This window comes from Psammomys obesus, unplaced genomic scaffold (assembly GCF_907164565.1).
Source record: "Psammomys obesus unplaced genomic scaffold, mPsaObe1.curated_primary_1811, whole genome shotgun sequence".
In the NCBI taxonomy this organism is placed as follows: domain Eukaryota; kingdom Metazoa; phylum Chordata; class Mammalia; order Rodentia; family Muridae; genus Psammomys; species Psammomys obesus.
The window spans coordinates 2,561,322-2,583,867 of NW_026591560.1; the positions used below are offsets into that span (position 1 = coordinate 2,561,322).

Sequence of the window (22,546 nt, forward strand, 5' to 3'; positions counted from 1 at the left end):
AAATGTATGTATGTGCTTCTCCACATGTGTGCTGTGACAGCAGAGGCCAGAAGCCGGCATCAGATTCCCTGGAACTAGGGTTACAGAATTGTGAGCAGCCATGTGGGTGCGGAGAAGTGATCCAGAGCCCTCTGCAACAGCAGCAAATGTTCTTGTACTTTAAAATATTTCAGGAGCTTAAGAACTAGAACGCACTACCTTGAGACCCCACCCTTTAAATTGTTTCTCAGCTTGGTCCTCTACAGTAAAGCAGAAAGGACAGGACCCTTTTTAACTGGGCTAACCATGGAAATTGAGGCAGTTCAGTTTGGTGGTCTTAACCCCTAAAAAGGGCTCCTCTCCAGGCTTTGAATTCAAGGCCCTGGTTTGTTTTTTTGTTTTTGTTTTTACAATTTATTCACTTTGTATCCCAGCCTGTAGCCTCCTCCTTCGTCCCCTCCCTCTTCTCCCATGCCCCTCCCCTAGTCCACTGATAGGGGAGATCCTCCTCCCCTACCATCTGACCCTAGCCAATCAGGTCTCATCAGGACTGTCTGCATTGTCTTATGGCACCTATTTTTGATGCAGAAACTGTAAATCAACTTTGCACAAGGCAAGGAAACGCCCTTATCTTGTTTGGCCCGAGCCCGGACAATTTTATTCCGGAACGTTTGTTTCTGGGCTTTCGGATGTCCGGATTCTATTGGGCGTTGCGCTACGACTGAGCTGGTTGCCAAGGCGACGCCAGGGAAGATGGCTGCGACATCTTCATCGGATTCTGACAGCGGGCGAGCTGAGAGGTGAAGTCTCCCGTCCCCACTGCTTCCTTTTTTCCTCAGATGAATAGATGGTGCCGGGGTGTCGGGTGCTGGGCTCTTGCTTTCTGGCAACACTAGAAGTTCCGGAAGGGCCCCGTAGAAATCAGACACGGAAGTTGACGGCCAAGAAGTGTCTATGTACGTGATTGGCTGGTCACTCCTGCCGCCAGAGGAGCCCAGATTCAGACTTACTGTATTAGTCTTTCGGAGCTCCATGCTCTCAGTCTTAGGCATCATCTCCTTCACCGCTTTCTTCCTTTCCAGTGGGACTCTCTTTCCAGCTAACTTCTCCTCCTTTCCCTTGCAGCCACGAAGCCAATTCGAAATGGCTGGACGCACACTACGACCCCATGGCCAACATCCACACTTTCTCCTCCTGCCTAGGTGAGTCTCCAGACCCAGGAAAAGCAGGATTCTAGGAGGATGGGAGTATTAGGTAATGGTTCCATGGAGAAACCTTTGGGATTCTGAGACTCACCTATGACCCTCTTGTGTTTTCTAGCTCTGGCAGATTTGCATGGCGACGGGGAGTACAAGGTAGGCACTCAGAAAGTTGAGTAGGGACAGCTCAGAAGCGAGGTTTGCAAAGGGCTCAACATACTCTGAAACTCACTAGTACTGAAAAGACACATTTAATTGGAACGTCTTTCTTTCTCTTAATGGTTTATTTATTTTCATTTTATGTGCATTGGTGTTTTGCTTGCATATCTGCTTGTGTGAGAGCGTCAAATCCCTTAGAACTGGTGTTACAGACAGTTGAGAGCTGCCCTGTGGTTGCTGGGAATTAAACCAGAGTCCTCTGGAAGTGCAGCCAGTGCTCCTAACTAACCACTTAGCCATCTCTCCAACCCCAGAATTTCTTTTTAATTTGGAAAATAAATATTAATTTTGTAACATGGACTGCAGAAATAAAACAGCAAAATGTTGTGGTTTCGTAATACCAAGACATATGATTCTCTAAAAATTTGGGAGCCGAAAGTGGTGGTGTATGCCTTTAATCTCAGCACTTGGACAACAGAAACAGGCAGATCTATGAGTGTGAGGCTGGCCTGTCAAGTTCAAGGCCAGCCAGGGCTACATTGTGAGACCCTGCATCAAAACAACAGCAAAAAACCCTAACAAACAAAACAATCCCCACCCCAAAACAAAGTTAGCAACAAAATCAAAATTATGTTTGGGATTATTTATTTATTTATTTGTTTCTCTATTTATTTATTGTGGGAGGATACATGAAGCATGAGAGTCAGGTGACAACTTCTTTTTAGTTTATTTTTTAATTAATTTTTATTTTTTTATATTAATCACAGGTTATTTACTTTGTATTCCAGCCGTAGCCCCCTCTCTCATTCCCTCCCAACTCCACCCTTAAATTTACTTATTTAGGTATTTTATATATATGGGTATGTTGTTTGCTCCAGAAGACAACATCAGACAGTTGTGAACTGCCATGTGAGTGCTGGGAATTGAACTCAGGACCTTCAGAGGAGCAGCAAGCGCTCTTAATCACTGAGCCATCTCTCCAGCCCCAGCTGACAACTTTTGAGAGTCAGTTCTCTCCCATGTAGATTCCAGAGACTGAGCTCAGGAGGCCACCAGGCATGGTGGTGAGCACCTTAACCACTGCAGACCCCAATTCCCTATCTAATTGTAATTGCTTAATTTTTTAGTTTATCATACAAAATAACAGGCTTAAAATGTGATGTGATTCAGAAAGCTGTGCGCCACCCCCCGCCCTTTTTTTTAAAGACAAATTCTCCATGTAGTAATCCTGGCTGTTCTGGAACTTACTGTGTAGTCCAGGGTTCCAGGCTAGCCTCAAACTCACCTGTCTCTGCCTTCCAAGTGCCGGGATTAGAGGTGTAGGCCAATACCCCCAGTATCTGAGTGTAATCTTTGAGTAGAGACCATGCTAATAATCTGTATCCTTCAAATTTTAATGTATATGTTGCTGAGGTGAGCATACAACCTTTTAGTTTAAATATTGTGACATGATTCTTTGGTGCAAGAGATAATGCCGTGATTGGCAATGGGCATTAGAGTCTCATTGGGCAAAGGTGCTTGCTGCTAAGCCTGATGACTTGAGTTCAATCCCTTGGATGATGCATGGAGTAAAAGGAGAGAACCAACTCCCTAAAGTTGTCCTCTGATCTCCCTGCCACGTGTGCTGTGGCATAGATGTTCCCCCCACACATATAAATATATGTAACTTAGAATATGAAGGGAAACAAAACTCAGGGAAGTGAGGTTTTTCTGTTTCTCAAGAAGACAGAGTTACAAGAGGCTGGTGATTATAGAAGCTGATAATGTTATTAAGGGGGTCTATAATGCTTTTCTTTATAATTGGAATTTTTCCTTAGTAAAAAAATTGATTTCAATACAAATGTAAAATAAATATATCTTAGCCTTATAACAGAGGAGAATATTACAACTATGTTCAAAGTCCTGGCTTCAGTCTCCACCACCACAGGAAAAGAAAAGGAGTGGATAATGAAAGGATGAACCCTCACCTGCTCCTAAGCACTTACCAGGCTCTATAATTCACAGTTTTATTTGATTTCCTCCAGCTGTCATGATGTAGGCATTCCCACTTTGCAAGAGAAAAGCCTGAGCTCAGAACGGTCAAGTAACTCTCCTAAGGGGATCCCTTATTTCAGGAGATCGCCAACTTTTTGTCTCACTGCATTAACAGCAACTGAGAGCCAAAGCGGGAAGCAGCAGCAGCCTTGTTCTTTCTCGGAGCTCCTTCACACTCTCTGGGCACTGGCATTTATTCTCTCTCCAGAGTCCTCGATTTAAAGTATCTGCTGCTGGCAAAGAGCTCCTCTCGGAGCCTGCAGGAGGCAAATTGCTTCTGTGGACAGTCTGAATCAGTCCCACATCCCACACCTGGGATTAAAACAAAATCTACAACAGAGAATGGATTAGGAAACACCAACCAAAAGGCAGCCTAAGACTAAGGTCATTAAAGGGGACAACCTATTATGCTGAATGGTCTCCTTTCCTTGCAGCTGGTCGTAGGAGACCTTGGCCCCAGTGGGCAGCAGCCCCGCCTGAAGGTGCTCAAAGGACCCACAGTACTGACAGAAAGCCCACTGCCTGCCCTGCCAGCCTCCGCTGCCACCTTCCTCATGGAGCAGCATGAGCCCAGGACCCCTGCCCTAGCCCTCGCCTCAGGGCCTTGTGTCTATGTGTATAAGAATCTTCGACCCTACTTTAAATTCAGCCTGCCCCAGTTGCCTCCAAACCCTTTGGAACAAGACCTTTGGAACCAAGCCAAAGAGGTAAGTGACATAGGGAACAAGAGCACAAAGATGGCAGCTCCTGGGAGGACAGAAGCCAGAGGATCCCTCCGCACTAGCCACATCCCCTCCTATTTGTGGGTAAGGGAAGCCAATAAAGGGAGAGGCTCACCAGAGTGAGTGGGGGATGACCCTGGAGAGTAGGGACACCTCCAGGATTCAACAGTAAAGAGGATGATGCAGGTGAACATGATCCAGAGATGGATTCAAATCAGGATCTTGGACTTGGGGTTCAGTGCCAGGCCTTTGGAAAGAAAGTGGAGTGGAGAGGAAGGCCCACCCCCTGACCCCAAGTGTAGATGCCCTCAGCTGCCTGAGGACATGGCTGCTCGGGCTCACAGGTTCTTCCTTCTCCCCATGCTGACGCAGGACCAGATCGACCCCTTAACCCTGAAGGAGATGCTGGAGGGCATCAGGTGAGCCTGCACCCTCCCGTTCCACTCCTTGATCCCCAGACTCTCCTGTGAGCCCTCACTAAACCAGCCGTGTTGGCCTCTTGTTGCAGGGAAAAGGCAGAGATACCTTTGTCTGTCCAGTCGCTCAGGTGGGAGTCTGTGGACGCAGGGCAGAGGGGCTGTCTGTGGACTGGCACCAAGGGCAGCCAGGCCATGGCATGCTGGTGCTAGTTCCTCTTGTGTGTAGGTTTCTGCAGCTGGAGCTGAGTGAAATGGAGGCATTTGTGAACCAGCACAAGTCCAAGGTTATCAAGCGGCAGGTAATACCCTATAAAGTGCTTACAGTTCTAAAATGGCGTATGTCCATGTGTGGACAGGCGCGTGTGTGTGCACGGGCACGGATAAAGTGCTTACAGTTCTAAAATGGTGTATGTTCATGTGTGGACAGGTGCGTGTGTGTGTGCATGGGCACGGAGACCAGAGGACGGCCTCAGGTGTCATCCTTAGGAATGCCATCCATCACCTTTCAGATAAGGTCTCTTTTGGCATAGAACACCAATTAGGCTACACGATCTGGCCAGGAAGTCCCAGGGATCCATCTGTCTTTGCCTCCCTAGTATTGGTATTTCAGAAATGGGTCACCATGCCTGGCATTTCTTGCACGGCTTCTGGGGATCAAACTCAGCTCCTACTTGAATCCCCAGCTCCAAACACTTACATAAGAAACAAAAAATAAAATAAAATAAATAAAATAAAACAACAACAAAACCAAACAGCTAATCAGCAGTTATTTCTAACATCAAACCTGGCCGTGGCACTGTGCAGTTTTCCTTCCAGCCACATTACATGTCTAGGGTCTCCAAGCAGGCCACCTTCCACGTTTCCGGTTAACAGGGATGGCTGGGAAGCAGTTACGACATATTATTAGGCTCATTTTCTTGAGGGTAAAGATAATTACATTTTTATTACAGAATATTCAAAAATAAAGATGAAATTCCACGAGCTAGAGATACCTACTGCTTACTATTTCTGCACATTTCCTTCACACTGTGCTTTTTTATGCTGCTTCTCTTGAATAACATTTTGAGAACATATTTTGAGTCTTAAATAGCCTTTGAGAATTCTAATAGCTCATTATTTAATTGGTTATTTGTGATTTCTTTCATTTGTTAGCTCTTGATAAGATTTTTTTTGTTATTACTTGCTATAATTTTATTTTACTTTTAAGTGTCATAAAACCTTCAAACCACATATCAAAATGATGATGGATCATTTCCATTTTTTTTTTTCAGACAGGGTTTTTCTGTCTTGGACTCATTTGTAGCCCAGGCTGGCCTCAAATTCATAGACTTTTCCTGCCTCTGCCTCCAGAGTGCTGCGATCAGAGGCACCACTGCACCTGACAGCCTCTCCGTAGCTGAGTGTGGCTTTGTCCCTTGGATCCTCTTGCCTCTGCCTCCCAAGTGCTGAGCTTGCCGGCCTGCACCACCACACTCAGTGGTTCGTGTCTTCGGCACTCCTCTGTGCAATCAGAAAAGCATTTTGGTTCTGCTAGTTTCCATAGAGAGACTCTGCAAAAATGAAGCATCCTTTTTTTTTTTCTTTTAAGATTTATTTATTTATAATTTACGTTGTATTCTGTCTGCATTTGTGCCTGCTCACCCGAAGAGGGCACCAGATCTCAACTATAGATGGCTATGAGCCACCATGTAGTTGCTGGGAATTGAACTCAGGACCTTTGGAAGAACAGCCAGTGTTCTTCACCTCTGAGCCATCTCTCCAACCCCTGAAGGATCCCTTTTTTTAATGTCCAGTTATAATTACAAAATGAACACATGCCTACTGTAGAAGTTCCAGAAAAGCTCTGGTCTTATTGCTCAGAGAGAACAAGTATTTGTGTTTGAGACTTCAGCTTCTAGCATGTTTCTGTGTTCACAAATATTATTTTATTTTGTTCTGTTTTTGAGAAAGGGTCTTGCTTCAGCTATCCTGGGCCTTGCTGTGTAGACCAGGCTGGCCTTGAATTTACAGAGATTTACCTGTCGGTGCCTCCTGAGTGCTGGGATTAAACGCGAGTACCAGCACTCCTGGATTATAGGCATTTAATAAAGATAAATTTTATCTGTATGAATGTTTTGTGTGCATGTTTATATGTACTGCCAGTGTGCCTGATGCCTGCAGATCTTCATGTCATTGGGTCTTCTTTTAAAGCATGTTTTTGTTGTTTGGAGAGTTTGTTGGTGTTTTGTCTTTTTGTTTTGTTCTTGGAAACAAGGTCTACTAGGTAGTTCTGGCTGGCCTTGAATTGGATTTTTAAGCCAAGCTGGCCTTGAACATGCAGCAATCCTCCTGTCTCTGCTTCCCTAATGCTGGGACTACAGGTGTGAGCTATACCCAGCTGTTAAACATGTGGCCATGTTGCTTTTGATTATATGATTAGCTCATAAGTGGATTAGACAATACTTACTGTTAAGAAGTTAGGTTGCCTCAACGTTCAGACATGCCTCTCATGTTTGCTCCTCTTCTGCCCTCTCCCTTCCCCTGTCTGGTTTTTTGGGTGTCTGGGGACATGGAGGGGACTTCTGCAGACAGTCATCACCACTATGACCACCCTGAAGAAGAACCTGGCTGATGAGGATGCAGTGTCATGTCTGGTGCTAGGCACCGAGAACAAGGAACTCCTCGTTCTTGACTCTGAGGCTTTCACCATTTTAGCCAAGGTCAGTATCAGGTCTGTCACTGGCTATACTCAAGGTCCAGGCTGCCTTTCCCTTCGTGCTCTCCCAGTGTTGGTAGTATCAGTTCACTGAAGAAAAATAAGCAAATGTATCTAAGCATAAAGAAAAAGATGTCCCAAATGCTCACAACTACTCAAATCTAGTGTAAAGATTTATAGTGGATCCTTCTGGGCGGTTTCACATGCAGATTAGTTTCCTAGCTTGAGTCAAACATGACCATTTTATGTGGAGGCGTATTTCTAGCTTCATTACCGCTGCTGTGATAAAATTCCCCGCCCGAGAGCAGCTCAGGGAGGAAGGGGCTTGATTGCATTACAACTCCAGGTCACAGTCTATTGTTTCAGAGGAGTCAGGGCAGGAACTCAAGCAGCTCCTCATATCACATCCACAGTCTAGAACAGAGGAAGAGATACGCGCACGCTGTCCGCCAGCTTGTGCTTAACCTGCAGCTGGCCTTTTTCGCTCAGACAGTTCGGGGCCCGCCAGTGAGCTGGTATTGCCCACACTCAAGGTTTAACTTGCCACCTCAAGTAACAATCAAGACAGTTGCCTACAGGCCAGCCTGACCTATGTAGTGCCTTAACCAAAACTTGGCACAGGCAAATCTCAGTTTTTGTCAAGTTGAAAGTGAAGTGCAAGCAGCACCGCATCCTTAGCTCCTCAGGCCCCTGCTCAGAGGCCAACAGTTTGTCTTTTCACAGTATGTATGACATCAGTGTCATCACAAAACTGTGTCACCCTTTTTATGGTTATTCTTTGCTTTTTTGCAGTGTAGCCCAGGATAGCCTTGAACTTGTGATCCTTCTGCCTCCATCTTCCAAGTGCTGATGTTACAGTGTGTACCACCATTCCCAGCTTTTTATCAGCCCTTTTAAAGCCTCCACAGAGCCATTCTCTCTCTCTCTCTCTCTCTCTCTCTCTCTCTCCCTCTCTCCCTCTCTCCACACCTTGCCACATGGTGTCCACTTAAATGGTTTCACTGTTATTAATGCTGCTATAGTCTTCCTTGTTCAAACAACTTAGTATGTCTCCTTAAATAATTCTCATACTTTCCTGGAGGTGGCAGAGTTTAGCCAAATGGTGTAGCTTAACCCTGCATAGAAATTTAAGCTGTGACCACTAGGAAGTGAATGAAGAGATCAGGATTTTAGTCGAGAAATAACAGTTTCTTCCAACTATGGTCAGTGGGTTTGAGCCTTTTCTCTGCAGATGAGCCTGCCCAGTGTCCCCGTCTTCCTGGATGTGTCTGGCCAGTTTGATGTGGAGTTCCGGCTGACCGCTGCCTGCCGAAATGGGAGCATCTATATCCTGAGAAGGTAGCTGCCTCCAGACCTGTGGCCTCCAGACCTGGTTTAGAGCACTGGGTTTCACAGGTTTTCAAGATGAATATGAGGTTTGGGTGCCGGAACTGGGGATTGAAAAGAGATGAGAATTTTTTAAAGGAGGTTGAACTGGTGAGGGTTGATGAGAGGAGGAGGCTGATAGTGTAAGAGCCTGGCATGATGGCTGTAACACATGAGCAGTAGTCAGGGTGGAGGAAAAGTATAATCTCTTGTATTTGTTATGTTTTAGGATGTATGTGATACATGCATTAGTTTGATGTCCCAGACAGTTTGTTTTTTTTTGTTTGTTTTGTTGTTGTTTGCTTGAGACAGGGTTTCTCTGAATAGCCCTGGCTGTCCTAGAACTCCCTTTATAGACCAGGCTGACTTCAAACTCACAGAGATCTGCCTGCCTCTGTCTCTCAAGTGCTGGGATTAAAGGTGTGCACTGCCACCACCCAGTTAGATTATTTTATGTTTATATTATTAGATTATTTTACTTTATATTATTTTATCAGTATTTTTCCCATGTGCATGTTTGTATACCACGTGCTTGTGATACCCACAAAGGCTAGGAAAGGTCATCAGCCTCCTAGGACTGGATTTTTAGGTGATTGTGAGCCATGATATGGATGCTAGGAATCAAACCAGGGTCTTTTGGAAGGACAGTCAATGCTCTTAACCTCTGAGCCATTTCTCCAGCCCTCTAGACAGCCTTTTATTTATTTATTTATTTATTTATTTATTTATTTATTTATTTATCTCTATTTATTTAATTTTTCTCTATTTATTTATTTATTTATTTATTAAATTTTGTTTTGTTTTTTAATACAGAGTTTCTCTGTGTAGCTGTGACTGTCCTGGACTCACTTTGTAGACCAGGTTGGCCTCAGACTCACAGTGATCCACCTGCCTCTGCCTCCCTGAGTGCTTGGATTAAAGGCTTGTTGCCACCATGCCCAGCTTAGACAGTCTTTTAATTCAAGACATTACTGAGCATCTCCTTTGCATTCAGCACTGTACAGTGGGCTGGAGAGTCTCTGCTGAGTGGAATACTGTAACTACAGGTCCTGCATTCATGGGAAAGACATAGCAAAGATACTGTAAGTTAGATGACTATTGATTGGGAAGAAATGGAGGCCCAGTGGGAAAAGAAACATCATCTGTGGTGGTGGCTCAAAGGGGGCATGCAACTGTAGTCCCAAAATTTGGAAGGCGAAGAAGAGAGAATTCCTAGAGCCCAAAACCCTGTGAGATGCACAGTCATTACACTGGAGAAAGTGGGCCACAGCGGAAGGCTGAAAGGTAGAAATTACCCCCCTCTCTGGCAAAGGAAAACTAAGATGGAGAGACCAGAAAACTGAAGGTGACACCAACAGTAAGTGTGCCATTCTTTCTGATAAACCAGTAAGCTTCCTAAGTCCAATGGCACTGGCAAGGCTGCTCTAAGGTAAATGTACTCACGACTTGAAATCCCAGGCTGGCTCACTTGTCATCATAGCGAAGGGCAGGAGGGGACAGGAGGAAAACATACCTGGTGTTATCCAAGGTCACACGTCTACTAAGTGGTAGATGGAGAAATAATCCCATTATCTACTCAGGCCCAAGGGTGCTTTCAGGTTAATCTGGGTGCTTAGAAGTGATGGTTCAGCCAAGGAGATACACACAAGGCTTCTCTGGGCAAAGAAAATGTGTCTTTATTCCACAGAGACTCCAAACACCCCAAGTACTGCATCGAGTTGAGCGCCCAGCCTGTGGGGCTGGTCCGAGTCCACAAGATCCTGGTGGTGGGCAGCACCCAAGAAAGTCTGCATGGCTTCACCCACAAGGTGTGGTCCCCAGCAGGCCCCACCCCTCCACACCGCCTGCCCTGTGAGCCCAAAGCTTTCCATTGTTCCTCTCTCCAGCCACCCCTTCTTTCCAAGTGAAGCCCTGAGCTCCCTGCAGACACTGGCTATTTCTTGCCAGGGAAAGAAGCTGTGGACATTGCAGATGCCTGCAGCCATCCTGACCATGAACCTACTGGAGCAGCGATCCCGGGGCCTGCAGGCTGTCATGGCTGCTCTGGCCAATGGGGAAGTCCGAATTTACCGTGACAAGGCCCTGCTTAATGTCATTCGTGCACCTGTGAGCATGCCTCCAGCATTTGCTGCTGGCTCTTCCTTACCCAAGCCCTATTTATTTTTAATAATTTTTATTTAGCATTTGACAGTTTCATTCATGAATGTAATTGATCTTTCCCACCCACATTTCCCTCTTACCCCCTCAGCTTCCTCTGATACCAGGTCTTCCTTCTGCTTTCATGAGTTTTTGTTTTGAATTTAATTAGGGCGGTCTGCCTGTGTAGGGGATGGCTTTATTTACTGTATCATGGCCAACTTACTGGTGGTAACACCCCTGAAGAAAAATGACTTCCCCGCCTCCAGCAGCCACTAACTGCCAATAGCTCCTTAGCTCAGGTGGGGCCTCATCAGCTCTTGCCCATCCATCTAGCCCTGCTTCTTCACTGCCTCTCCTGACTCCACAAGATTGTGTCTTAGAAATACTGGTTGAACCCCTCATGATGTACATTTGCCACATGAGGGGAAAGGGGGCATAAACATGACTAAGCCCTTATTTCCGGGGAGTTTATATGTGGTGAAAACCAGCCAGAGAGAAATGAACATACAGAACAGATGGGAGCAGAAAAAGCACTAAAAGGGGGATGGGGGAATGGCTGGAGAGATGGCTCAGTAGTTTAGAACACTGGCTATTCTTCCAGAGGACCTGGGTTCAATTCTCACCACCCACATGGCTGTCTGTAACTTCATCTCCAGGGAATCTGACACCCTCACATAGACATACATGTAGGCAAAACACCAATGAAGGTAAATTAAAAAAAAAAAAAAATCTTTAGAAAGAAAGAAAGCAAAGGGGCCAAGTGACTTGGGGTCAGGGAGACAAATCAGTTTGCCAAGTGGATGAATGGCAGAAGAACTTCTAGAGCAGGAGCAGCATGGACAAAGGCTGAGGGCATCAAAGTTCTTCTGTTTATTTTTGTGACAGGGCCTCACTATGTAGCTCTAACTGGTCTGGCATTCACTATATGGAGCAGGTTGGCCTCTGGCTTATAGGGATTTACCTGCCTTTGCTTTCTGAGTGCTGGGATTAAAGGCCTGTGCCTCTATGCTCTGATCTTTATTATTATTACTATTACTATTATTATTGTTATTATTAAAATATAATTACATAATTTTCCTTTTCCTCCCTCCAACCATTTGCATGGACCTACTCTCCTTGCTCCCTCTTAAAACTGCTCTTTTTTTAGTTGCTATTATCTTACACACACACACTCACACTCACTCACTCTTACAATCTTATTAGTCATTTAGTATGTATATGATTTCAGGGCTGACTACTGGGTATTGGATAATCAATTGGGCTGATTTTTTTAAAATTAATTTGTATGTATGGCTGTTTGCCTGCATGTCTGTGCACCGCTTGTGCACAGTTTCCACGAAGGCTAGATGAGGACCAAGGATCCCCTGGATCTGGGATTAGAGACCACCACGTGGGTGCTGGGAATCAAACCTGGGTCCTCTGGTCAAGCAGCCAGTGCTTTTAACTGCTGATCCAGCTTTCCAGTTCCAGGGCTCTTTTTAAAAAATAATATACTTTAAAATATATTTATAGCTGGGCGTTATAGTGCACACCTGTAATCCCAGCACTCAGGAAGCAGAGGCAGGTGGATCACTGAGTTTGAGGCCAGCCTGGTCTGCAGAGCAAGTCCAGGATAGCCAAGGCTACACAGAGAAACCCTGTCTCTCATATATGTGTGTGTGTGTGCTTGTGCCAGGGTGATCATGTGAGGATCAGAGGACAAGTTTCAGGATGGGCTCCTTCCTCCATGGGTTCTGGGGAGTGAGCTCGGGTTGTCAGACACCCACAGTGAGTGTTCTTTCCCTCTGACCATCTCGCCAGCCCTGCATGAAAGTTCTTGATACAGAAATCTAAGTGCTTTGGTGATTGCCACATAAAACTTGAAAGCAGTGGTTGGGCCTGAGTGTAGGAGGTTGGGAGAGCTAAAGAGGAGAAAACTGGGTAAGGCAGACTGGAGTCCGATGTGAAGATCTTAAATATCTTGCCAATAAGAGGAAGAGCTTTTGCAGGTTTGTGATTTTGAAAGGCAGCAGAGGCAACCATGGACACAGTGGAGACACAGACTAGGTGACCCAAGAAACTGATTAGAAGGCCACCCCAAACGAGGACCAGGGGTGTTTAGTGTAGAACTTCAGCAGGGGCAGTGAGTTGGAGGGAGATGGATAATCCAGGAAATATTCCCATGGGAACATTGCCACAGCTTCTCACATCTTGCCCATCTTGACTTTCATTTGGGCGCTCCCCTCCAGCCAGTCTTGCTTTCCTTCTCAAGATATTTTCCCAGCTAAAGTCTGCTTTCTCATGTAGGATGCAGTAACCAGCCTTTGCTTTGGCCGATACGGGCGAGAGGATAATACCCTCATCATGACTACTCGAGGTGAGGACTCAGATCTGGGAAGGACAGAGGGACTGGAGTGAAGAGGGTGAGATTCTGTGGAGGAGAGGCATGGATAGACGGGTGGAAGCCAGGCCTATGGACATGCCCTATGTAAGATTGATCAGCTCATCAGCTGTTGGCTTTTCCTGCCTAGGAGCTAATGGTGGTCAGGCTATGTCTCTCTGGCCTGCTCCCTCAGCACCCACCATAGAGCCACTGTACTTTGTAAACAGCCACTAAATGAATGAATGAGAGAGTGATAAGAGACTGCTGAAAGCCAAGTGTGCTGGAACAGCAGCGCTTGGGAAGGTGGATCAGGAGTTCAAGGCTATCCTAGGCTACATGGGTCTCTTCTCAGGATAAAAAAGGCAGACTGGGGATATTTCATTCTTTTAGGAAGTGAGTCTTGTTAGAAAGATAGACATGTTTGGACAAGCGTGTGATTGTTTGGGAATGGGATTCTTCAATGGGAATGTGGGATAGGGCAGGGGACAGGATGTGTTTTTGTTTGCCCACTATCAGGTGGTGGCCTGATCATCAAGATCCTGAAGCGTACGGCGGTGTTTGTGGAAGGGACCGGTGAGGTGGGCCCACCACTAGCACAGACCACGAAACTCAATGTGCCCCGAAAGACCCGGCTGTATGTGGATCAGACCCTGCGAGAGCGGGAAGCCGGCACAGGTAAGACTCAGGGAAGAACACAGGCAATCCCATTGGGTGCCTTGAGCATGAGCGAGACCTGAGCCGCAGGGAAGGTCAGAGGTTTGAGGGTGCTGCTGGTGAGTGCCAGGGCCCTTAGCACCAGAGCCTACAGTTACTTCCAGTTGCAGAAATTCTCAAGAGAAAAGGAGAGCTTCACCAGGATTCTTACCCTTGTTAAGTTTCCTGTGCACCCATTTATTACCCATGTTGACACCAGACACGCAGTTTCTTGGGTTTTTTTTTAAATTATTTTATTTTATTTTATTATTTGATTTGATTTGATTTGATTTGATTTGATTTGCCAGCCATGTATGTCTGTCTGTGTGACACTGTCAGATCCTCTGGAACTGTAGATACAGATGGTTGTGAACTGCCATGTGGGTGCTGGGAATTGAACCCAGGTCCTCTGGAAGGTCAACTGGTGCTCTTAACCACTGAGCCATCTCTCTAGGCCTGAAGTTTCTTGAATTGGGCCATCCCCTACCTAGGGAGCTCAGTCCCTCTGGCCAACTTCATGTTGGGCGCTAGATTGTTTTTTCTGAGGGTTGCTAAAGCACATACAAGGGAGAGAAAAATATTGTCTGGGGCATGTTGATGGCACATGCTTTAATCCCAGCACTTGGGAGGCAGAGAGTAGATCTCTATGAGTCTGAGGTCAGGGAGAGTTACCTAATGAGACCCTGTCTCAAAAACAAGTCTAACAAAATAACAAAGCGTGTTGGTGAAAAAATGCATAAAGTGTGAGGAAATCAGTAGGGAGTTAAGTTCTCTAAAGTAACTAGATATAAAAGTCTTAAAATCTCATAATCTTTGGCTGGAGAGATGGCTCAGTGGTTAAGAGCATTGGCTGCTCTTCCAGAGGACCTGGGTTTGATCCCCAGCACCCACATGGCAGCTCACAAGCATCTTAAGGCCTTTTCTGGAGGGTTCAAAGCCCTCTTCTGCCCTCTCTAGGCACCCACAGGCAGGCATACATATAACACATTTAAGAAAACCTCATAAGCTTTTTATATGAGCCAATAATTGACTGGCAAAATGACAGAAAATGGTCTGTTCACAATAGCAAAAAAATAAATATGGGGCTGGAGAGATGGCTCAGCAGTTAAGAGGTCCTTCAGAGGACCCAGGTTCAATTCCCAGCACCCACATGGCAGCTCACAATGCTCTGAAACTCCAGTTCCAGAAGATCCAGCAGCACGTGCTGCACATATTTGTGCATACAGACAAAATAGCCACACACCTAAAGTAAATAAATCTTAAAAAAAAGGAAATATGACGAGAAACTGTACAAAGTCCAGTAAAGAAAAACTGTAAAACTATCTCCCTGATGGATGTGGCGGCACATGTGTATAATCCCAGCTCTCAGGAGGCGGAAGGTAGGATAGCCAGCTTATGGTCAGCTTTCGCTACCTTAGGCCAAAGCTGAGCTTAGGCCCTCACTCAACACCAGAACAACCACCTCAAAACAACAACACACCCAGCGCTGAGGCAGTCAGAGCGGGTGCTGTGGCTCTGGAGGTGGATCTGACGAAGGGGCATCTGTGCCTGGCAAATGGTTAGGGGTAAGGGATGAAGCAGGGACTTAGGGACAGAGGTGCAGTGCGTGGGATGGGTGCAGTGAGCAAGGCTGGTTTCCGTTATGTTGAGCTTGGTGTGGGTAGGACCTCGCGTGGAGATGACTCAGAGGCAGTTCAAACAGAGGCAGGCCTGAGTAGCCACAAGCTGCTGGGACACAGCAAATAGAGCCTGCACATCTGGGCTTACCATGTAGATATGGGGACAAGTTTAGAAGCTGGAAGCTGATATTGTTTGGGGTGGCAGAGTCAGGGCAGGTCCTATTATATCCAGAGTACAAGATGGTGGGTAAGGAGACCAAGATCAGCCTTGAAACTGGGACCAGCAGTCTTGAGGGCTGCACAGAAGGAGCAGGGATGGAGACAGACTGTGTAAGCAGTGAGGTGGTAGAACCGGGAAGGAGGAATAGGGTATAGTCCCCAGCACCTAGCGTGGCCTTCCCTACCCCTACATTCCCAGCTTCTGGGGACCTTGCTCCTGCTATCATGCCTTCCTTTTCTGTTCCTCTCACATGATCTGAGCAAAAATACTCTCCCCTTCTCCTGCTTTTGCCTTCCTGCCCCTGTCTGCAGCCATGCACCGGACCTTCCAGACAGATCTCTACCTGCTGCGCCTGCGGGCTGCCAGAGCCTACGTACAGGCCCTGGAGTCCAGCCTGAGCCCTATGTCGACCACAGCTCGGGAGCCACTCAAGCTGCATGCTGTGGTAAGCACTCAGGTATAGGGACATTAGGGGCAGGGTGAGTGGGATCGTCCCTGCTCTACAGGTTCGAACCCAGAGCCAGTGCCACGCACTAGCCCTGTGCTCCCTTCTCACCTCCCCACACATCCAGACACCGAGGAGACACTAAGGACACCTTGTCCCTCTGAGAGCTGCTCCCATACTGCTCCTCAGGAGGGCTGCTCAGCCTTCTTTGTGTCCTTCTCTGTGGCTGGCTACTGTACATACTCTGTCCCATGCTGTACCTCAACCAAACCCCTAGGCTGGAGGGGTATAAGCACAAAGTAATTGCGATGGGACGTTTCTTCCCAAGGATCTGGAGGGGTTCTCCTGGCCACAGACCAAGGAAGAGTGACTTCTGTTGGCATGGACAGCCTAAGGGATTAGGACTTCTTGGTACAGGGAAGGGTCACCCTGACCTGACCCTAGGTGCCCTGGCCATGTGTAAACACACACACACACACACACACACACACACACACACACACACACACACTCAAGCAACCTCCAGGTCTATGGGGCCTCAGCCAGTTCTAAGTGATCCAGAGTGTTTTCAGAGGCACTCTAATTACTCCTTTTCTCTCTCCCAATCCCGAAAGAAACCCCAGGCTTTCTCTGTGCATCCCTGGCTGTCCTGGAACTCACTCTGTAGACCAGGATGGCCTAGAACTAAGGCCTGCCTCCCAAGTACTAGGATTAAAAGCATGCACCACCATGCCCAGCTTCAGTTGCTTCTTTTCTGAAGAGAGTGGCTAGATACAGAAGAAGAAACGGTTACAGAGCCACTTAGAATTAGGGTGGGGATGGCGTTTAAGTCACTGAGCTATCAGGATGAGAGCTGAAGGCAGTCAAACCCTGGGGTCGGTGAAGAGTACAGCTGCAGCCCCAAGCCAGCTGTACTCGGAACTTGCTGAGAAGCATCCATCAAGACCTTCCCGATCTGTGCCTTTCCATTCTGCATTTCCTTTGGGCTTCTGTACCCTTTAAGAAGCAGATAGACAGAAGTGGAGAAGGGTTGCTTGAGGGCATTGATGGAGAAGCAGCGGGTAAGATGGTGGCCTTGTCATCTACTCTCTCAACAGGTTCAAGGCCTGGGTCCCATCTTTAAGCTCACACTTCACCTTCAGAACACCTCAACAGCTCGGCCGGTACTGGGCCTGCAGGTCTGCTTTCTGTACAATGAGGCACTCTATGCCCTGCCCCGGGCCTTCTTCAAGGTATTGGATGGATCTACATGTTGACATGGGCTCCAGCAGCCAGGGCTGGGGCTGATGAGGTTCTCCTAACTGTTAGGTTGAGGTAAAGGAGTCACAAGCCAGAGACTAGATGCAGCCCCTGCCTCACTGCCTTTCTCCCAGCCAGAGAGACCTCAGGGAACCACATAGAAGGAGCTGGCAAATAGCAGCGTGAGTTCTTCCTCTGCCCCGATGCCATTGAGGAGGGCAGGGGGCTCTAGAACTGGCTTCCCAGCTGTTCCTGCTGGAGAAAAGCAGCCACTCTCTGCATGAGTCAGTACAAAAAAAAAGGGGGGGCCTAGTTTCCACCAGGGCCCAGGGTGTCCTCAGTTGGGAGAAGCAATAGCCAAGACTCTTGAATTGGCAGGAATCAGCCCTGGCCTGGTTAGACGTCAAGAGGTCAGTGTTTAACCACAGACACACGTGAGCCCCAGGCAGGCACTTACCCACCCTGTACCTTGTTCCCTGGATCTGGCTGGTCGTCCTGGCTCAGGGTGAAGGGTCCTGAGGTTCAGCTGAGAGGACAGACACAACTGCTTTGGGATTTGCCAACACTGTCCGGGTGCATGCGCTTTGAGGGGTAATTTCTTTCTGTCCCCCACACAGGTTCCCTTGCTGGTGCCAGGACTCAGTTACCCATTGGAGACCTTTGTGGAGAGTCTCAGTAGCAAGGGCATCTCAGACATGATCAAGGCAAGTTGTCTTTGGTATTTCAGAGAGGCAGGTGGGATCCTGGGGAAGAGAGTAGGGTGAGGGTGGACTGTTGGGATGCTGGTCTGTGGTGGTATGTCAGCGCAGCAGAGGCCTCGCAGCCTTCCATCCCTTTGGCAGCTAGGCTGGGAGCCAACACTTGAGCCAGCACACGCAGATTCAGTGGTGGCAAAGTGAGCCCCTTCTGCCATATCTCCTCCCTAGGTGCTAGTGCTCCGGGAAGGCCAGAGTGCGCCCCTGCTGAGTGCCCACATCAACATGCCTGTGAGTGAGGGGCTGGCAGCCGCCTGAACCCTGGACCAGCATTCAAGCTTCCACATAATGGAGCCAGCCAGATGCAGTGACTTCCAGCGTCTTAGGCCACTTTCCCTGACAGCAGTGTAGAGAGCCATCAGTTCCCTGTTCCTCTCCGAAACAGTCCCTTGCTCCCCTCCTCTGCCACTGGGCCTCAGCAAAAAGACAGGGAGTTCTCAGAATCAGCTCCTCTTCCCTCAGGACCCAAGCACTGTCCCTTAGTTCCTGCTGCCTACCACCTCCACAGCTCTTGAAAGAAACCTCACCAGGTCCCAGGAGGAGATCTGGGATATGTCCAGGTGGGCATAGGCCCAGCCCTTCTTCCCTCCCCTCATCTGTTGCAGATCAAGCCCACAACAGGTCAAGGGCTTGGCCTGGGAAACTGGTTGAGACTGAGCCCCCTGATGCCCTTTGAGGTTTCAGGGACATGGCTGCTGCCAGCTTAGCTCACAGATACATGTACTAAGTTTTCTCAGCTAAAAGAGGGGCTCCACTTTCTACCCTGCAGCCAAGGAGTCATTGAGCTCTGTCCCCAAGTCTTAGACTATACACAGAGATTGTTAGAGGAGGAGGTACAAGAGGAAGAGGGGGTCCATGTGGGGAGCTAGAGACCCCAGCCCCAGCCAGAGCTCCCACACAGCAGCTGCCCCTGACCTGGATTCCTATCTCCAGAGACAGTGTTCCTGATATGGAACACCAAGCTAGAAGGCAGAGCTAGGGCTGGTGGCACCGGGAGAGCTGTTTGTGGGACCTGGGAAATGGCCCAAGAGGCAGGTGCCTACAGGTGCCTGTCAGGATGCACTTAGGCCCAGGCACCCAAGATGGCCCTGAGGTCACTGAAAAGGCACATACCAGAGGTATGGAATGAAGCTGAAGACTAAATGAAGATGTGTTTAGATCCCAAGTGCTAGGACCCCTGGCCCTCTCAACGCCCATTCTGAATCACTTGAGAACCAGGAGTCCTGCTTCTTGGAGACCAACATTTTCTCCAGTGTGACCAAGTTTAGGCTGATGTGTGGCGTACAGCTCAGGCTTGCGGACTTCCACCTCCTCTCTAGTACAAGAAGGCAGTTTGACCGCATTAATTCTAAACCACTGTCAGCTCGAGTATGGTCAAAGCTTGGCAGCTCCTCAGGAGGAAGGGAAGAACTGGTCCAAAAAGGTGATACTGAACTGCACAGCTTTTGTCCACAAAACCAATGTCTCCAAGGTGGCCACTACTGCCCAATAACAGCTTCTGTGCCTGCTTGAGGACCAGGGTGACACTGACCACTTGACCCTTCCAAAGAGTACATCAGGGGCCAGGCTAAGAGACACTTGGGCTTGGACCAAAGAAACAGCCCAACCTCCTTCCCGTATTGCCCATCCCCTCCCAGACAGGCACTACCTGAGCAAGGATGGCAAAGGGTTTCTTTCCCCATCATCCAGCAGAGGCATAGCTGGAATAAGCAGAAGGTCTGACTGGGGAAAAGGGATGGAGGGAGTGTTACTGTCAGTCAGAAACCCAGCCTAACCCGCAGAACTAAGCAGGGATGGAAGGTCTGCCCAAGCTGTTTGTTGAGCCTCTCGTAACTGGCATTATATGAATGGGCCTGCGTGGTCACAGCGCCAGGCTGCATACTGGATCGTGTGACATTCCAGTCCCTTTCACCTCAGTTAAGCTGTGAAATCAGAACAAAACTTTGATGTGTGCTTTCTCCATAGCTACTCATGATGATACAAGGGGAGAAACACCGTGCCGTACAGTGCTTGGTTAGTAAGACGTGTGACATGCACCTTCATCGACTTAAGGGAGCATGAGTGAAGCATAATCAGTGCAGAACACCAGTACACACAGGAGCGGGAGCTCTGAGACATGAACACTAAGGATGAGGAGCGTATCTCTTTAAAAACACTTATTTGAAACACACCCATGGAGTGATCTAGAATGGGCTATTTAAAATAAAATGGCCTCTTCCCATTCCACAGGATCATTCCTGTACAGCCATTTTCATGAACTATTTTAAAAATACATATATACTATTTTTTTAAAGATTCTTTTGTGTGTGTGTTGGGTTTATGTCTGTGAGTCCAGGTGCCCAAGGAAGCCAAACGAAGAGTGTTGGCTCTCCAGGAGGTACAGGGGGTTGTGAGCTGCCCAGGGGGGGTGCTGGCAGCCAACCTGGGTCCTCTGCAAGAGTGAGGGCTCTGAACCACAGAGACGTCTCTCCAGCCAGTGTACTACTCTCGCTTCAGTTATCAGTCTTAGACATTCTCCCTGCTGGAGTCCTTAGTGCTCTTGAGACCCCTCCCCTGCTCTCCACGCTTTGGAAAACCAATACTCGCTGTTTATATTGATATATGAAAGTCTTGTGTTGGTAGGTTGTTCTTGTGGAATGTCTAGAATTTACCCCTGTTCATTCACATGCTGATTTCTCTCCCCTACTCTCTGGTTTCAATCCGGACATTGCATCATGATGTTTATTCTAAGCAACACCTGTCTCAAGTTTGTGTAAATATACCACCATTTGTTCTCTGTATTGTCAATAAAACAAACCAGTGCTGAGCAATGGAGAGAATGAGGTATCCTGGTCCAGGGTGGAGGAGAAAGAAGTGAGTGGGAGGAAGGGTTCGGAGAAGAGAGATGGAAAAAGAGAGGACTTGGAAACACCAGGAGAGATGAACTGGACCTAAGATATGACTAAACACAAGTATCTTAATGGGAAGAAGCTATGTGGTTTGGAGGTTTAAGATGGAGTAATCATTGCTCTAGGTTAGCTAAATACATCCTAGTCTCTGTGTGGTGATTTGGGTATATTTAGGAATAACCGCTGATTAACTAAAAGATAAATCGATAATAAATGTTAATAAACAAGAACATCTTAGTAAAGCTGAGACTTAAGCTAAACCATTTTTGAACTTTCAAATGTTCTCATGGAATTGGTACTTGGATCTTTTTTTCTCTTTTTGCTTAGATTTCTAATATACCATTGAAAATTCTCCCAACCTCAGTTCTCCAGACACTTCCTTCAGACCTTGCTTCTGTATAAACTCCTCTACAAGAGAGCTCCCCTTTCCCTTCTCCAGGGCTAGATCCCTGGACTCCTGGGTTCCATGCCTTCTTTCTTATTCTGTCCTCACTTGGTAAAACCCACCTAAGTCTTTATAGCCATGCACGTCTGGACTGTGTAACAGTTTGGGTGGTAAAACAAAGCTGGAACTAGTTTTTCTATAGACAAAGCTCCCATGTCTTCTGTGCTGTTTCCACTCAGTCCTGATTGTTGCTCTGTGAGGTGGGGAGAGATGGTTATTCTCTCTCTGGGACTCCAGTTACACCCCACATCTGACAAATGGTGACTCCTGAGAGGACTGGAATGGCACCAGCTTTAATCCTAATTTTCTTCTCATATTTCATGGTCATCTTTTTCTTTTGTTTTCTGAGAATGAGAATCTTGTCAACTTTTTTTTTGTCAACTTTTCTTAAGCTCCAAACTTTTTCTTAGTTCTCAACTCCCCGATCAGTCTTTGTAGTTTCTTCTCTTGAATTTTTGCATTTATTTGTTCGTGTATGTGGAACCTAATAGCATCTAATTAAACTCATAGTGAACTTATTTAATGAAATGGGCTGCAGGGATGGCTCAGTGATTAAGAGCACTTGCTGATCTTGCAGAAGCTCTGGGCTCAGTTCCCAGCACCCATATGGCTCACAGTTGCCTGTAACTCTGGTTTCAGGGGATCTGACGTCTTTTGGCACAAAACACCCACAAGGGGCACATACATACATATAGGTACCCATACACATAAAAAAATTAACATAGTGGTCTCACCCATGCAGAGAAGCAAGAACCATAAAAACATAAAAGGATTCCAGATGTGGCAGCTCACATCTCTAATCTCAGAATTCAGGAAGTTGAGGTGGGAATGTCAATGAAAATTCAAGACCATGCTGGGCTACACAGCTCCAGGCCAGTTGGGACTGCTGTCTACACCAAAATAGATTTTTAGAGGAAGAGCAAAGACGATGATTACATAAACAGAAGAATGCAGCAAACAGAAGAATCTACAACAAGGGACCAATTTAGACAGCTAAGCAAGCAAAGGCACCTGCAATCAAACTTGGTGACCTGAGTTCAATCCCAGTTTCCACGTGGAAAGAACCAAGTTACCCTCTGACCTCCACACATGTGCCATGCATAGGCACGCCCCTCTCATGCACACAAAATTTTCAAAAAATGTACTGATCTTTATGTGTGCTCAACAGT

General features: G+C 47.1%; 1 protein-coding gene across 2 annotated transcripts; it reads left to right on the plus strand.

Moving 5' to 3' along the window:
* Positions 1-654: 654 nt before the first annotated feature.
* Positions 655-20,854, plus strand: Bbs1 (Bardet-Biedl syndrome 1). 2 transcript variants are annotated; one of them, XM_055610491.1, is made up of 17 exons: positions 655-779; positions 1,105-1,181; positions 1,300-1,334; positions 3,806-4,078; positions 4,466-4,512; positions 4,602-4,640; positions 4,739-4,811; positions 7,080-7,211; positions 8,439-8,545; positions 10,260-10,380; positions 10,520-10,678; positions 12,998-13,067; positions 13,590-13,748; positions 15,917-16,050; positions 17,148-17,282; positions 17,907-17,993; positions 20,010-20,854. In XM_055610491.1, exons 1-17 carry the CDS (start codon positions 733-735, stop codon positions 20,103-20,105), a joined length of 1,791 nt encoding a protein of 596 aa, XP_055466466.1. In that variant the 5' UTR covers positions 655-732; the 3' UTR covers positions 20,106-20,854. The 2 variants fall into 2 exon arrangements, with proteins under 2 accessions (XP_055466466.1, XP_055466467.1); XM_055610492.1 differs by having other exon boundaries at positions 656-779; positions 18,216-20,086.
* Positions 20,855-22,546: the final 1,692 nt, after the last annotated feature.